This window comes from Saccoglossus kowalevskii, chromosome 20, assembly GCF_978046115.1.
Source record: "Saccoglossus kowalevskii chromosome 20, keSacKowa6.1, whole genome shotgun sequence".
Classification (NCBI taxonomy): domain Eukaryota; kingdom Metazoa; phylum Hemichordata; class Enteropneusta; family Harrimaniidae; genus Saccoglossus; species Saccoglossus kowalevskii.
In genome coordinates, this window is record NC_140660.1 from 10,546,520 (window position 1) to 10,563,644 (window position 17,125).

The 17,125-nt window shown below is 35.1% G+C and overlaps 1 protein-coding gene across 1 annotated transcript; it reads right to left on the minus strand.

Annotated features, from left to right (window-relative positions):
* Positions 1-487: 487 nt before the first annotated feature.
* Positions 488-6,980, minus strand: LOC102800742 (alpha-tectorin-like). The gene is made up of 8 exons (XM_006817151.3): positions 6,846-6,980; positions 6,243-6,264; positions 5,005-5,145; positions 3,275-3,395; positions 2,335-2,408; positions 1,778-2,016; positions 1,315-1,601; positions 488-703 (listed from the first exon to the last, which is right to left on the minus strand). Exons 1-8 carry the CDS (start codon positions 6,903-6,905, stop codon positions 694-696), a joined length of 954 nt encoding a protein of 317 aa, XP_006817214.2. The 5' UTR covers positions 6,906-6,980; the 3' UTR covers positions 488-693.
* Positions 6,981-17,125: the final 10,145 nt, after the last annotated feature.

The following is a 17,125-nucleotide window of genomic DNA, read 5'->3' on the forward strand; positions in this document are numbered from 1 at the left end:
AGAGGCAAAGCATGGTGGTGCGAATAATGACGCGTTCGAGTGGATTTTAGGCGGGGTTTAAAATTTCACTGACATTATTATTCAAATCAAAAACAGAGACTATAGCGTATCACTGACAAATAGGCAGTTTTACATCGTCGCTGAGAGTGCGATACAACCCCCTTAAATAGTGTCCCATTCTGTATGGCCATCCTATCAACCATTCCAAAGCCCATCGCAACATTAGCCAGGGTACAGTGTGCGCAACGACGGTTGATAATGAAACACTAATCGAGGAGGGGGGAAACACAAATCTCACTGAACTCAAGAAAGATCACACCGGCTATTTTGCATCGAAAGTTTATGTATGCAGAAGCCCAAAGGAACACATTAATTAACACAGAGATCATTTAGAGAAATTATTACAAGTTAAGTATAACTAACTGTGATTATATAGAAAAATGAAGAACTGAACTAGTAATATGCATGCAATAAAATACAAACAAAGTTGTACCCATATTATCACCGTTTATTTCCAAATTTATGTTGAATACGCCCACTAAGCATTGTAATACTCTTATTTTCTGTAAATGTGGCAAGCGCAACATTTAGAAAACATAACCGAATTAAACTAAATGCGATGAAATGTATAGCCATAAACATATTGACACGAAACGTTGTATAGTTGTCGTCATGCCAGCTTCCACTTAAGCGTTAGTCACATCTAAAACAAAACAAAAAAGATAATGAATATTTGAATTCCAGTTGAGATCAGATCTTGTCATGGAACTGAAAAAGTGTTAATAACGTTAAAACTATACTGATATATGTGTAACAATGTTTAAATATATTTAGTTTATCAGTCCCGCGAGACTCTAGTGATCATGATATTTAATAATAATGACTTTTATTATATATCTGTCACCGTAACGCCATAAGTTAAAACGTGCCGTAATTTTGCGGTATTTTACGAGGTATGTTCATACTACCATATAAGGAAATGCAAATTCCAAACATGAAATGATTACGCTGGCTATCACCAGGGTTTGGTCGGACCCCACACAAAGAAGTTCGCTGATTCTGTTCTAAACATTTCGGATTTCGGCATTCCCATGATGTATGTATTTTTGAGCGGAAAAGATGTATAATGATACGGTTATTATGAGAATACCTCAAAGTATGCATGAAGACAGGGGGTATCGACAGACTGTCTGGGGCATCCTCGTAATATCCTCATAGTCTGATAATTCAGTGTACGCGTCTTAGCCTCCACCTGGGTTAGCTTAGCTCGGCGTCTAAAGACGATCATGATCAATATTTGGTTAATTAACTTACTTTTTCCACTCAACTCGCCAGCTTTCTCCAAACTCAGCAGCATCATGGACTACTGCACCATCAGGTTTTGTGAAGTCATTAAGAGTGTCACCATCATCATTACCAAGAAGACCACAGAGATGACCACGGTAGTCAGATCCAGAGGTAGATACTCGTAAGCTGTGCTTCTTCAAGGTCCAGTACAAAGTGAATGTGGTATCCTTAGAAATGAAGGTCAGTGTGACTGTCTTATCGTCTTCCTGAACGTGTATTGGTCTTGCGGCAGTCACATGTCCATCAGTTCTACCCTGAGATTTATGAATATATTATATTTTATTAATTAATTTAAGTGTTCAAGAATAATTTTAAATATTGAAGCTGAAAGTCGTCTCCGCTTGTGTTAGATGGTCATACGTGAATTGTACATATTTCGTATAAAAACTTTCTGAAAAATAATTCTAAAATTCAATTTAGAATTACTTACAGTAACGACATCCAGTCCGTTAATGATAGCAAAGTCATCTCCAACAGTTACATTAACAGAAACAGTCCGCGTTCTGACATGTTCCAACGTACTGTCCTCCCTAGGCTCAAACTCAGCTGTTACTTCAAATGCAGGATTTGTCGAGCACTCTTTAAACAGAGTATGCCAGCATATGCCTTGAAAACTAAATGGACGACCGTCAAATGTTGTCAAATGTGGATCACCTGTTACTTGTGGATCTGTTATAATAAAAATACATATCATCGTATAATATACATATATCATTTTGAAATATCATATTACTCCATGTGTGTCATTGAAGAGCGACGGGACTACTATACAGCTAATATACTTAATAAACGGACGATTGAAACACAAGGATCAACACAAGTCTCGTTCTTTTCCCACTCTCAAAAACATTTCGGCGGTCATTTGAATCTGGAATATATTTATGAGAACATTATGTGACATGGACAATTTCTTCGCCCCTTGCGCAAATCGTGTTCAGTTTAAATTGAATATTTTGAATATAGTTACTAACATAACAATATACTCACCGGGCTCACATATAAATGGTATCATCATTCTAGTATCATCACAAAGAGAATTACCCCAGAGACCAGAGAAATCCCTATAAGTGATTTAGTGCATTGTTAGCTGATGTCAATGTGATTAGGCCGAGTAACAATACTATTATCTTAAAAACAATTCTATTTTAAACAGGCTCCACCAGCAATTCGAGAAAAATGGCATTTACAAGTGGCCGTTTTTGGACCCAGGGGGCTGTGTTACAGACATGTAAATAATGTAGTATAGGAGACACGATGTTGTGTCAACGTGGTGCAAAACAGAATTATATTCTGGTCTTCTGTTTGTCTTATTGTGTGTTATATACAGTGACATATCATGCGTCACAGCTATTTCCCATTCATTTGAAAACTACTGATGATCATGAAATACATAAAAAAAGATTTGCTTTATCATTAACCAATTTGAACAACACTTTTCCTGATGTTATATGACCATATTAAACTATGAATGTTGAAGCGGGAGACTCTTCACCTGTGCATGCGTCAGATGACAATAGCGTGTCATTGTTTACAAACAAGCGTCTACCCATGAGCCTTTGCGTTTTTAGCGTGTGTTGTTATCATCGCTTGGACTCAATTCCCGTGCGTGCGCAGGTGACGACCCCTCCCACTTTAACTCATTGGTGCAATGTTCATTTGTTCTTGGCATAATATCACCGATTCGTTCACACACGTAAGTGAAAACTTCTGGCAATGTTGTTATTGCTATGCCTATAGCGGAATAAACCGATTTTATGACGTTGGTAATTAAATAAGCATATTTTACATCAGTTAAATTGTTTAAATATTTTATGACTGAGATCCATAAATAAACCTCAAAATCTAGTTTACTTTAATGATGAAGCCAGCAAGCTTTATACATATAATGTAATACGTCGTTTATATTGGATAATTTGAATACACTTACACTACACATTGGCCACCACCCTGAAACGGAGCTGTATTCCAACTCGTGAAAGTCAGGCTCCCACCAGTTGCATATTCAAAAATTAAATCGCCGTCTAAATCCACCAGACCAATCCAAAATGCTGTTTAGACATAATCACACACAGAAAATCAGTGATACCAATTATATAAAATGTAGCTGCGAGCAGCAATGACTGTCTTAGACTAATATACAATTGTAAATGTGTTACCTATGAATACGTCAGTGGTTGCCAGGACAACCAGCTGACCTACTGCTTCTTCCGTTAACTAAGTTATGTTCTATGTAACTACTGAAGTGCTTTTAAATGAATGCGTGAGATGTTCTACATGAAAGGTTCCGCTCAACAATGGATACAGACCAATAACTCAGAGCAAAATAGTTAAGAGTTACAACTCAATAGTGAAGGGTTACATTGGAAACAAAGATTAGAAAGTTATTGAATTGGTATTGTTTTGGAATTGTATGAATTGTATGGTTTAAACATGAGAGATTATGCAATTGTCGTCACGATTGGTCAATCTAATTGATTGCGTTGTTGTGTTATTTATAAAATCTTTGTTAGATCTTGAGTATCATGTATTACCAGTTAGAGAGACATAGTAAGGTTTCTGTGTATGTACACAAATCTTTCAAAAATCGTGACAACTTTTGTTAGTCAATTTAAACATACAGTTTCATTTTGTATATGTAATTTATAGTGGGTGGAGCCCCTAACGTTAGAATTTCAATAAACTAAGAACTTATAGAATTACTGCAATTTGGATTACTCTATTTTGCAAGACAATGCTGGGAAAGAAAGGGCATGATATCAATTAACGTGGACTCACAACAGAAGGAAGTGAAAAAATCATCTGAACGCAATACAAGAATCATTAAGCAAAGAAACCGACTCCAATATACTGCTTGCATACTGCCACTGATTTTTTTTTTCTAATCTTGTTTTCAACAATTTCTCATTTTTATGTGACCCCTCACTTTCCATGTGAAAATTAAATAATTCTTATTGCAAATCGTATTAACGCATTACTTTAAATTAAGATTTTCCAGGCCCTTAACCAGATACCAGATTCATTATAACTAACCAAATATTCACAACACACTTCATGGTGATATCCAAATGAAATTATTCAAACTACATAGAACGATACATCACCACTATCAAATTTGACACAGACTCGTAGAAATACATGATAACAATATACCCTAGCATAACACATCAAATTGTAATTTTTTTATGGAATACAAACCCAAATATAAATGAAACACTGGTACATGCTCATAAAATGTTCACTTACGAATGACATGCAGTTCACATAATATCACAATTTAAATTTTTTCCTACTTAATTAAAAACATTTCTCAATTAAAAACAACTATTCTAAACACTTATTATTCAAGATAATTCCATCTGTTTGCATGATGAACAACAAAGTGCCTTTTTTGCATATTTTCTTCTGGAGTAAAATTTACACCTGACTTTGTGCGCTATGAAGAATATACACTTCATATCACCGCGCATTCTCCAAACAAATTCGCCCAAATTACCTTGGATGGTTCTGGATTTAATGTCGAAACCAATTTACAAGAGAAACTACTAATAATAATCAATGAAGAAGCAATAGGCTAACAGGCTACACATGCATAGTTTTTACAATGGTGTTATAAACATAAATATTGGATGAATATGGATATATATATATATGTCAGACCTGCTCCTCCTCCGCCAACTGCTGCTACTGCTTCATCTTCATCTGCCTGTGAGCGGATTTCTGCAAGCTTTTTATTCTTGGCTTCACAAGCAGCTTTAGCATCGACCCAAGTCACTGCCTCATTCACGAACTCATACTTTGCTGTAAATTAATAAATAATTTTAATAATCATGATAATAGCAAATGTCAATGTGTTTCAACTATTTTGTAGAACTTGCTAAAATATCACTTATATGATGTATTCGAGCTCTAATATCTTGTCATATAGAGGATATCCCACGACTGACTCTAGATATAAGATTAATTCAATTAATATTGAGGAAAAAAATAATGAACAAGTTATTACTTATCATTTGATATACCATTCAGTTTGATTTGTTAATTAATTGCTAACAGTTACGATATGACTCCAAAATATTCCATACTTCATAGAGCGTATTGTCTCATTTACATGTGATTGCTATTTAAGAGCAACTATGGGTGGTTGGAAATAAGTCACGGGTTCTATTGCCTGCCGTAGAGACGATAGATTATACAACTTTTTTCTTGGTACGTTCACGCATATTTGAAAATGTATCAAATCTCTTTAAAAGTTAAAAGCTAAAGCTAAAAAATTGTGAACATTGTGAAACATACAAAATAAATGTGCTGTATTAAATACGATTATTATAATACAACATATACAGGGTCGTCAGAGTAAAAGATACGCGGCAAAAACAATTACTATCCATCTCTATTGGTGCAGAATTATTTTGTTTCGTCGAATAGTGGTATAAACAGTACAATAAGACGAATGCTATCTTCGGAAAGTCGAACTACTTTTTTGATTGTGAACAACAATATTATTAAGTGTGGGTAACTGTTATTCAGGGAGTCTATAGTAGCTAATGATGGTTAATCGGTGAAAGTTTGTGGGTGTGACTGCAGTCAATAAAGCTAAGATCGGTAACACACAATAAATCATGGGGCAGATGAACGAATACAGCCTCAATCGTTTCATCATCACTTTCTTCTTTTCATCACAAATTCCCAAAATATTCCTATTTATAATTTGACTTTTCTTCAGAAGATTGGAACAAAAGTAACCATTTGTTGAGTGAAAACTGAAAATTGGTTCGAAAATGAGAAGTTATTTAAAGAAATATTGAGAAATATAAGAAAAAATGCAGAAAAAAATTGGGCGAGACAGTCTGGTTAACAAATCGAGTAGCAACTGTACTATGTAGAGTAATACTTACATGATCGTTTCTCAATCGATCTCTGTGAAATAAAAACAAACAAACCATGAATAATTATTTCAAGAAATAACATAAATCCGTTATATAATCATTACTAGAACAGTCATATATTAGGTGTTAGGGGGAATGAAATACATTTAACAATTATCAAATCATATTTCACCACTACGTTAGTTAGTATCAGTGGTAGCTCACACACCATTTCATCAAAAAGACGTGACTTTTTTGTGACGACGGTCTATCTTGTAAATAACAGGACTAGAATATGAATTTGATTTATCCTCTTATTATTATTTAAACAACACAATGATTTAGGTGAATAAAAAACTTATTAAGTCTAAAATACCACACACATAATGATCTACACATAAAGTTCAAATACTATAATTTCATAATTTCACTACAAATAAGGTTGGTATTCCGTTTTAAACCGTTAGCTTCCATGAGTGTACGTACAGTTACTGTGTAAAATGATATATGGATTCGTCACATAATAGTGATGAAATATTAAAATAATAGAGATATGCAGCTCTTGCAAGCAATGTACCCACCAGTCAGCGAAGAAAACAGATAATTAGACGAGAATGGTCATTGTGAACTTACCTCTGTCGAAGCTGCTACTGCAAAGCTTGCAATGGTGAGTATTATTAATAAGCGCAACATTCTTCATATCATTGAGAGACGTCGACGGAATATGACTTCCAATGTACGCTACCCCAGTATATATTACTGTTTTAAATGTTCAGATACATCACCTGAATGTATTTCTATTTGCGTGTAATTTGCATAATCTGAGTAGTTCCGGTGTATCATACTGGCTTATTGTTCTATGTACTGTAAACGAATGAATTATTCACTGGGTTTTAATTTTGATTATTTCGCTGACTGGAAAATGCTCTATATTAATTAATACCCAGTGAATATGTACAATTTAGCATAGAACACATTATCTAAATGATAAAACAGTGAATTTGAAACTCACTGAATATGCCTGAAATGGTTGATCAGCGAAATTGAAACGCAGTGAAAATTAGTCATTTTATAGTATATTGATTAGTTGGCTTGAGTTGTTTTTGCCATGTTGCTCTATCATGGTGTGTTATTTTGCATTTGTTGATGATAAGTATTATCGTTAATTACAATATAGACATAAAGAGCAAATGCTCCACCATTTTGATTTTTAGGTTCTATGATGGAATGTTGTAGATAAATGTAACTGTTATCTATTACCGCTGATCAACTACACTGACGTTTTTCATAAATATGGCTTTAATTGAGCTCGGTGATATTGTACCATTACAGGGCAGACAGAAGGACAAGACACTGCACCATATTTCAACAATTCCAACTATTGCATTTGAATATAGTATGAGGTCATTGCGAGAATACCGCTGGCTGTCAGTTTTTCGTGGAACGCGGCTGTGCGACTATTTGGCCCAGTGACAGATCCTGTATCAGCCGCAGGCTATTGTATGCCGCTATGTCTTTGTAAAACAAGGGCTGAAATGGGAGAAAAGAATTTCATCAAGAGGAAAATTCACTCACTATGAATGTATTTTTAACGTGATAGAGGATAGAGATAGCGCACGGGTATGATAGATTGTATTGCCCCTATCTGTGTTCGGTGATCGGGACAGAATACTGAATACTGCTGAGTGAATGAAACCCTCAAAATCAGTTGATGTAAATATGCTAACTACTGTGCCACTGTTCAATGCTGGCGACGCATTTTGTTTTACGGAATGGTATGTTTTGTTTTAAGTTGTAGATATAGACATATTTAGCTACTATCATGGATTTATCGTAACTTCTTTACAATCGCAAATACAGTTTCCCGCACATATATCAACAAATCATAGACATTTGGTTGAAAATGGTGTGTTTTTGGCTTGGTTGGACTCAGGACGCTTACCATCAGATCAATATTGTGGCAGTTAGAAATGCAACTAAATGCAAATACACCGCGACAGAATAGTTTTAAGTTTGGTGAAGCAAAATTTTTCATCGGCTTCACCTGGTTCTGGCAGACGTTAATTCAATACTTTTAATTTAGGGTAACCAATTTATTTTGATCATTTATAACCGATATATTACAGCTCCTTGGTAAGTAAGAAATTTAATTAATAACACAATTGAAAAGGCAACTAATAGACATACCCATCATACCTAACAGACATACCCATCACTATCAAACAATATTAATTATATCACGCGCAAAGTTACTAATTTAGTAACACTGGTGTATGGGCTGTGTCCCCTTTGTTATAATACCACGATGAGTGATCCATATGCTGCCTTAGTCCCTCCAAACGTATTTATCTGTTTTTATCAATCAGTGTGCGGGCTGCGTATACACATTTGTTCAAGTCACATGACACAACAAAAGAGGCGGCATTACAATTGTAACATTATACTGGAATTCAATTAATTAGAAATAATTAGAAATTATTATAAATAATGAGAGTGAATTTAGTTAAAATAATTTAAAAGCTATTTAGTACGTGGAATCGTTTTTATTGTTATAGTGTACTTAGTAAAAATCGGTCATCGGATCCATTATTTGTAAGGTAACCATGTATCAACAGCTCAACAATAAAGATTTTAATGTCTTTTCCTTGAAGCGTGTTTTTTACGCAAGCAGACTACATTGATTTAATATAGTGTTGTACAAACACATTGTCTGCCTAGTTCTGACAAGTCTATTAACTAACAGAAATGTCGTTTTTAACCTACAATGCGCCAAGTGAACAATAACAACGATTCCATGTATTGTATGGATGTTAAATTCACTAAATTCACTCTAATTACCTCCCTTTACATGTCATTGCCGTATAATATTGCTACTCAATTTTGTTGCATAAGAACAAATAGAACATGTGTCAGTAAGGATGGAAATTTGCAAACCGGAAATAATGTGCATAGCCAAATATAGACAGCATTAGTCACAATATTATATTTTTGACATATTTAGTTACAATATATTTTTTACATTCTGAATTCTAGTTTCCCGTACATAAAGAGTTTAGTTGAAAATAATTCGTTTTTGTCCTGGACGTCTTTTTGCAAAGAGCACTCAATAGTACTCAATTTTTAAGCACGCAGGGTACTTTTCATCAGTTGGAAATACAAATAAATGCATATACACTGCGACAGAATGGTTTAGGGTGTAGTGAATCAAAACAATAGTTTTACCTGCTTCACCTAGTTATTGCAAACAATAATTCATTTAAATTCAGTACTTGATTTTGTTTAATTTAGGTCAACCAATTTATTTGATTAGTCCTAACCGATGATTGAAAGCTCCATGGCCGGATTGAAAAAAAGTTAGAAATTTAATTTAAAACACAAATAAAAAAGTTAACTAATACATGCGGCCATCTTTATTTGTTTCATGACAGTCCCATCAACCCGACTATCATACAATATTACTTAAATCAAGCGTACAACTACTAATTTGGTGACACTGATTAGTGCGTGTGCTGTATCTCCTTTGTCTAAATATCCAGACGAGTGAGACATATGCTGCCTCAAACGCTCCAAACGTATTCATGTGTTTTATTGATTAGTATGCAGGCTGTGTATACTTAAACCCACATGTAGACTATAAATGGAACCCAAAACAATAGGGATTAGTTCGTTACGCGTCCTGCTGCTGTACACAGCTCCGGTAATTTTTCAGTAAATTGCGTTTTTGGGTGTACTTTCGGCCACTATGTTGTACCAAAAATGGATAGGTGTGACTATGAATATACTAGCCTTGGTGTGACGTTACGATTGTGGTCACAAATAGCGTGTACGTTGAGATTTCTATCAAGTAATGACAGAAATGACCACGGATCAACCAACGTGTTACTAAATGCAAAACTGTCAATCAAAGTCACGTGACATAGTCAACGTACCCCACGATGAGCTGGCTAACTTATCCAAACATTTAGTTAGTTTATAATCCAAATCTGCTTATCCATGTAGCGGATTCAGTGAAAACAATGGCGTCGCAGTCCCGACAAGACTCCGGGAGCAAGAAAATACATTTATTTCCACAGCCTGTAAAACACTGGAAATATTCACGTGTCCGGAATATTGGCGGCCATTTTGATTTTCCACTCAGCGTTACTTTTATTTGCATTGAAAATAAATAAAAAATAAAAAATAAAAACAAGAGTTCTCCGTGTCATAAATTAGCATGTAGTTTTTTATGTTCGATTTAAATTTGTTTTGAAACAAAATGAGGGCTTGTTTACAGTGGTGAGTACTGGGTTCCGGTCGATCGACAACCTTTTGGGTAGATTTTCGGCGGGTCCTGCGCTGTGTCAGTATCACTGTCATATGCTCATTGAATTCGAATATGAACGATATGATTTTGTTTTCTATTATACTCGTCATATAAGCCTTCCGTATGTTTGGTGTGCCAAACAAAATGGTGGCGAGATATTTTGACGAGTTCAGTTATTTAAATCCATAATAAAATATCACAAATCGTATTATTTATTTATTTGATACCAGTCTACACCGTATTGGAATATTTGTGACTATGAATATACTAGCCATGGACTCGGTGGTGGTGATGGTATATGGTTCGTTATATTTTCATGTTTATTGACTAGCTAATAATGCTTGGCCCGGACCCCTATTTCGAACGAGATGCTGATCACCTTGCTGGAAAACAATTCGATAAAAGTACCACGAAATCCTCTGGAGAATCCCTCCTTGGAGTCGTAGATTATTTGAAACCAGCTTTTTAACATTGTATTTTATTCATGAGAGTGTCTGCATAAACCTTTGCCTATAGCATTCTGGTGTGAAAACAAATGTTTCAACTGTATGACTCTTTACCGTGGATATCATAACATGTAGTGACAATATACGTTTCAACTTTTATTTTGGCGCATTACCCGTGGTTTTGTTTCTCCCGGGGCAAGCCATTTGTCGTCTCGTCGACTTCCTGTCTGACATACGTGTGATTGCACTGAAATGCGTTTCCATGTCAATTTGCGTGCATACGTAATGAGGCATTGTGACACCCATGTTGAAAAAAAATCTGACGAAGTGACATTCGGACAAAAAAATAAATCCATCAAAAGTCAAACAGATTAAGTTGGCAGTTAGTTACGACAGATTACCTCTTGAATGCATTTTTTTCTCAAATACATGAGAATGTTTTGAAAGAAAATAATAAACGTGTTAGAAAAAAATTAGAAAATGGTAACTTTTTTTCACGGCGTGGCACTGTTTACTGCAAACTGCACTTAGGTTTGGTTTATAATCACAAAAATGTCATCACTCATGCATGATTTTATTATAACTCGTTCATACAAGTACGGTAGGCTCTTTTTGGAGGATTTAGTGGCCCTGAAAAGGGCCGTTTGGTTTGTGTGTAAATTACATACACGTTGATCATTCCCATCTATGCCCCATATATGGCACCTCTGGTAAATTGGGGTACAAGTACCGAACCTGTTGGACAACGCAATCTGGGATTACTTCTCTGTGAGTGATAACAACGTTATCAGACCTCATTAGCTGAACTCTGCGTTGGATATATCTTTCATCAATCCAAGCATTTCTCCGGCTCAGCATGTTCCAGTATTTTTTATACATTTTACGCCTGATCGCAGCATTATTATCACACGGACCCTGACCGATTCCCAACCAATCCTGCCTGTTCGCTGTTACACACGGTTGGCACAAGCACGAATGACACTCGTTTTCGCCAAACTCCCTGGAAATTGCCATGTCTGGTCCAAATCCGCTGTCATCTAACCCCCCATCTACGTTTGCTTCTTCGTGGGTAGTTTCGTTCTGGCAGCGATCATTTATATCCAACTCCCATTCCGAGTGCATAAATAATGCTTGTATAGCAGCTTCTTGCTCTTCAGTGACATTCAGAGTAATTCGGTACATATTGATCAAGACGCGACTGGAATCGAAATGAAGTGTTTCGATATACTAGTAATCAAAAATCAAAAATTCTAGCCTCTTTTATACTGCTAAAAATGAGTCGTACAGCCGAGAAAAAACTTGCACACAATTTATAACCTATCCACAGACAGTCGAAATAATAAATGGGTGATGTATATGTATATACAGTCCCGCGTATCCCGAATTGTTCGGGGATCACTTGATGATATTTACGTACGCCCTCGAAAAAATATTAGTTACTTGTTGGGCGTACGTAAATATCATCAAGTGACTATATAACCCCAAACAATTTGGGATACGTGTAACTGTGATATTACACTCAGTATACAAAATAAAGGAAATAAGAAAGATACCGACTTCGACATACTACAGGCATGTCACAAATTATCCAATTTTCATTTTCGATTAATCCGTTCCGGTACTATAAAAAAACAACGAAACTCATACTCTTATATCGATCGCTATTTTATTAGTGAACAAATTACAAGAACCGATATTCTGTCAAACTTTGAAAATGACGTCCGGTATCGGTTTTGCTATCATATGAGATATAGTACGAATATTTCTATTGGCTGAAATTTGTGGTTGCGCCAACTTTTGATGAACGCACAACTTGAAGATGTCGGCAAGGGCATTATTCGTCTTTATCGTGGTGATCGATTTATTACCATTTCTACTTTTTACTGACTACCATTACCCCGATCCGGACTATATAAAATAATATGATCGTAGGTATTTGTGTTTTTTGATTTGGGCCATTTCCCTTTCGGTTCTAACCGCCATTTCGTCCGTTTGTCACTTTACCATGTATTGTTTGAAAGCAGTTTATTGTCAATATCACAATGAGAGTGATGATATATTGCGAATTCCCTCACAAAAAGTTTTCAACTTGTAGTTTTTACGCAGTTCATGTACTAAATATGCTCCATTTTTTAAATATTTGTTATCGTGTTTGAATGTGTACTGCGTCTTCTATGGTGAAAAACAACAATGATACAATGTAACCGATTAGCTTATTCAGCTGCGTGTACGTCTCTCGTCCGCACTCATTGTGAATTTATATGCTTGTCATTCCCAAAGAAACCACACCATGTTAGTTAATATACTTATTTCTTGACAACACCAACCAAGTTTATGTTCTATTTCCGTCATTTTTTTTGTTTTTGTCTATGCCAGAAAATAAACAACAACGGAAGCGTACGTTTGAACTTGAGGGACTCGTCGAAATACGAATTTAAATACAGTTTAATCTGCTTTCTGGCCTGAGTAACGCATGATATACATTATTTCATCGATATCGTACACTACAATGTCACTCAATTTATGACTTTATGCTCCGGGCGATTTCTGTAACAGGCGAATATAACCCGGAACCACGGTCACTAAAAAAGACCGTGCCGGAACTATACGTCTTCAATGTAATCACAGTGACTAAACCGTGATGTAATTGATCTCAGTTCGTTATGTTGAATAATCTGTTTTTAAATATACCCAGAGGATTACAATGTTCTGTAAACACACTCTGTGCCAGGTGCTGATAACGAGAAACTAATTAACACTGGACATTATGCATAGCCACTCCCCAATAAACAAGGATTATCTTGCGGCCCGGCCGCAAGTCATGGGCCTTTAAATGTTCAGTAACACGACTCAAAAAAGATACAGCACACAGGTCACACACCATGATATTCTAACAGGAGTTACAGTGCACACACTAATCAGTTTTACTAAATTAGTTTCATGATGATTCAAGTAATATTGCATGACAGTCACGATGACGGCATGTATTCGTTATTAATGTTCAATCCGAGCGTTGGATATGACCATTTAAAATAAATTGATAATAGATTTATTATGAAATTGAATAATTACAATAAACAAAATTAGGTACTGAAATTAAATGAATTACCATCTGCCAGAACCAGATGAAGCAGATAAAACTTTTGTTTTAATTCACCAAATCTAAAACTATTCTGTTGCACTGTGTATATCTTTACATACATTTCTAGGAACGGCTTTGAATCTGAAATTTTAACTGGGTGTATGGGGTCTTCAGTTGATCTCATATAGTGTGTACAATAATACTGGTAAAACATCTTTCTGCATCTGATATGCATGTGAAATAAACAGAAATTATACTGTTAAATAGACAATCTCAATAATGACTGCATACGTTTCGGATTCAAAACAGGGTTATACCACGTAAGGCAGCATTGGAACAAATACAAAGAAAAGTGGCGTTTTTAAACACACAAGCGAACCTGTTAGCTAATTACGACTGACATGTGACATCACAGCATGTATTAGCACTGTAATAATAAACATGAAATAAATTCTGCTGGAATATGGAATTCAAATAATATTTAAATTATACATCAACGATATGCCCAGTCTGTATCAAGCAATGTTTTGATGTTTATTGGCCGAGTTAGGTTGGTGAAAGAAACCATGTGTATATGTATAAATTAATAGGTATATTTTAGTCTAAAAAAACATAGTATTTGGATTAGAATGACTGAACTTAAAGTTCTGTATTTACATTTTCAGTCATCTAAATACAAATGCCGACAAAGTTTACTTGTTTTCTGTAAATTTATCTGTATATTTTCTAATGTGGTTATTTTAAAAATCAAAATACACAAGCTTCCGTACAATTATTAACGGTAAAACATTAAGTGCTGACATTTAATGTAATCTCAATCTCTGCATCTAGCATTTATTCCAAGGTAAAATCTGGCTAATGTAAGCTACTTACATGTGTAAGTAATGGGTCATGGAATTTGAACACCAAACTCAGAAGCACAGTCATATGTCTGAACCTACTGCCACATTATTGATCTGAAGGTCAATCAGCTTTGCATTTGCGAGCAAAAACTATTGTCATCAAAATGTCTATAATTTGTTGATGAGAACACGAATTCATTCCAGTGGATTGATAGTTATGTACGGAAAACAAACAATAGGGATGTAACAATTAACGACATATCTTTGATAGTATCTAAGGTGTGACAAAATGGATTGAAAAACAAATTGAATATGTCAAGTATCAGATATATACCACTAAAAGAGTATTCTGTCTGGATCTTTAAGAATTTTAAATAATAACACAAATAAAAAGATAACTAATACACGCCGCCATCTGTATTTGTTTCACGACAGTTCCATCAACCCGACTATCATAAAATATTACTTGAATCAAGCGTGGCACTACTAATTTGTTGACACTGATTAGTGTGTGTGCTGTATCTCCGTTGTTAAAATATCGCGATGAGTGATCCATATGCTGCCTTAGTCCCTCTAAACGTATTCATATGTTTTATTGATTAGTATGCAGACTTTGTATACTTATATGTACAGTCACATGAGTCAAAAGAGATATTGCACTGGTGTGACAAAATGGATTAAAAAACATTATATTGAATTAGTCAAATATTAGAGATATGCCACTAAAATTGAGTATTCTGCCTAGATCACCAAACACAGATTGGAACGACGAACTCTCAGTTTCTTCCACCCAGTGTTTCAGCACAATCTTCTAGAAAATGTTAAAACGAAACAATTTTGTTTATCGAACTTGAACAAATGCACTCAAAACAATCTATTGTCAATTGTTCTCTGGGCCAAGGCATTTTCCCTGATTCATTAAAAAAAGCTAAAGTAATTCTAATATATGAAATAGCTTTTACCGTTGGGGAACACAACTAAAGACAAGTTCCCTTTCATTCCATTTAAAGTAAAGTAATGGCTACATATGAACTTCTAACTCCTGGTCATAACCCCACTAACAGTACAAACACAAACAACTACATAACCTTTAATATGCTGATTCAGAGCAACTAAATAAATCGATAAGTACATCGATAATTTACAGAGTAAATGTATTAATAAACGCAGTAGAATAGGCAGTACAATATTTAGAATATCAAAAGGGATATGATATGCAACACACTATACAACTTAGTGCCCGTAAATGGCGGGAATAGTATAACATTCATCATACAAACTATTCAGTGAAAATAATGTACAATACTCATATGTAAAAAAAAATTCAGTATTACTAACGAATAAACTGCGACAGATGAAGTACCAATGAATTGTCGTTGTCAATAACACAAAACGCGCATGTCTAATTTTCCGACAGTCAGCAGATAGCATAAAACCAGAAATACACAAGTAAATTGGTTCTTACCATGATTTTGACGACTCAAGCAGACCCGGCGCTATTTATCTACTTCTCTCTACCATTATAGTATGTGGTATCAAGCACAGATCTGAAAACAAACGCGTTTTTGACTTTCGGGTCCCTAAAACTCTGCCGCAGCCGTCATATTTTCGTCTACAAGCCAAATACCTATCTAAAACCTGTCAATAGGTGGCGTGATAGGTGTCATTGGGTGTTTTGGCCGTAACAAATTCATTAATTTCTTAATAACATTTTGTTTATTAAAAATAGAATGCGGATTTTAAAAACAATATAGTACCAACGCTTGCTCTTGGCACAAGTTTTCTTACTCTTGGTATCTTTACTGACTTCATAAACCCCTTGACACGAGGTATGATCACGTGTGAAGAGACAAGTGCAGTTATTAGAGCTCCCAGCCAATCAGAGTGATGTTAACAATCAACAAACCACTGTTACGCATATAATTTACCACCTCATTTATTGATAAGCTCAGTAGAGTGTATACATGTTGACTACTAGAGGGACGTAATGTCCACATCTATAGGACATCAAACAATTATGATAATACATTCAAAAAATAATCACATGACAAGCACTAAATACACTAGTACAGATACGATGAGCACTGTAGTAGTTAGCGTAAAATGATTGACATAAATGTTATTTCTGGGAAATTCAAATTTGCTATTACTTAACAACAGTTCAATGTTCACACTGGGACCGACGCAGGCTGTAAAATGCGGAACTTCTTAGTGTAGGCTTAGTATCGTACAACACTAGT

Bases quoted from the DNA above. Each gene is read 5' to 3' on its own strand.
- LOC102800742 (XM_006817151.3), bottom strand. From the start codon at position 6,905: ATGTTGCGCTTATTAATAATACTCACCATTGCAAGCTTTGCAGTAGCA. The intron at 6,265-6,845 runs GTAAGTTCACAA...TTTATTTCACAG, and splicing joins CAGTAGCAGCTTCGACAGAG to AGATCGATTGAGAAACGATC. The intron at 5,146-6,242 runs GTAAGTATTACT...ATTAATTTACAG, and splicing joins ATCGATTGAGAAACGATCAT to CAAAGTATGAGTTCGTGAAT.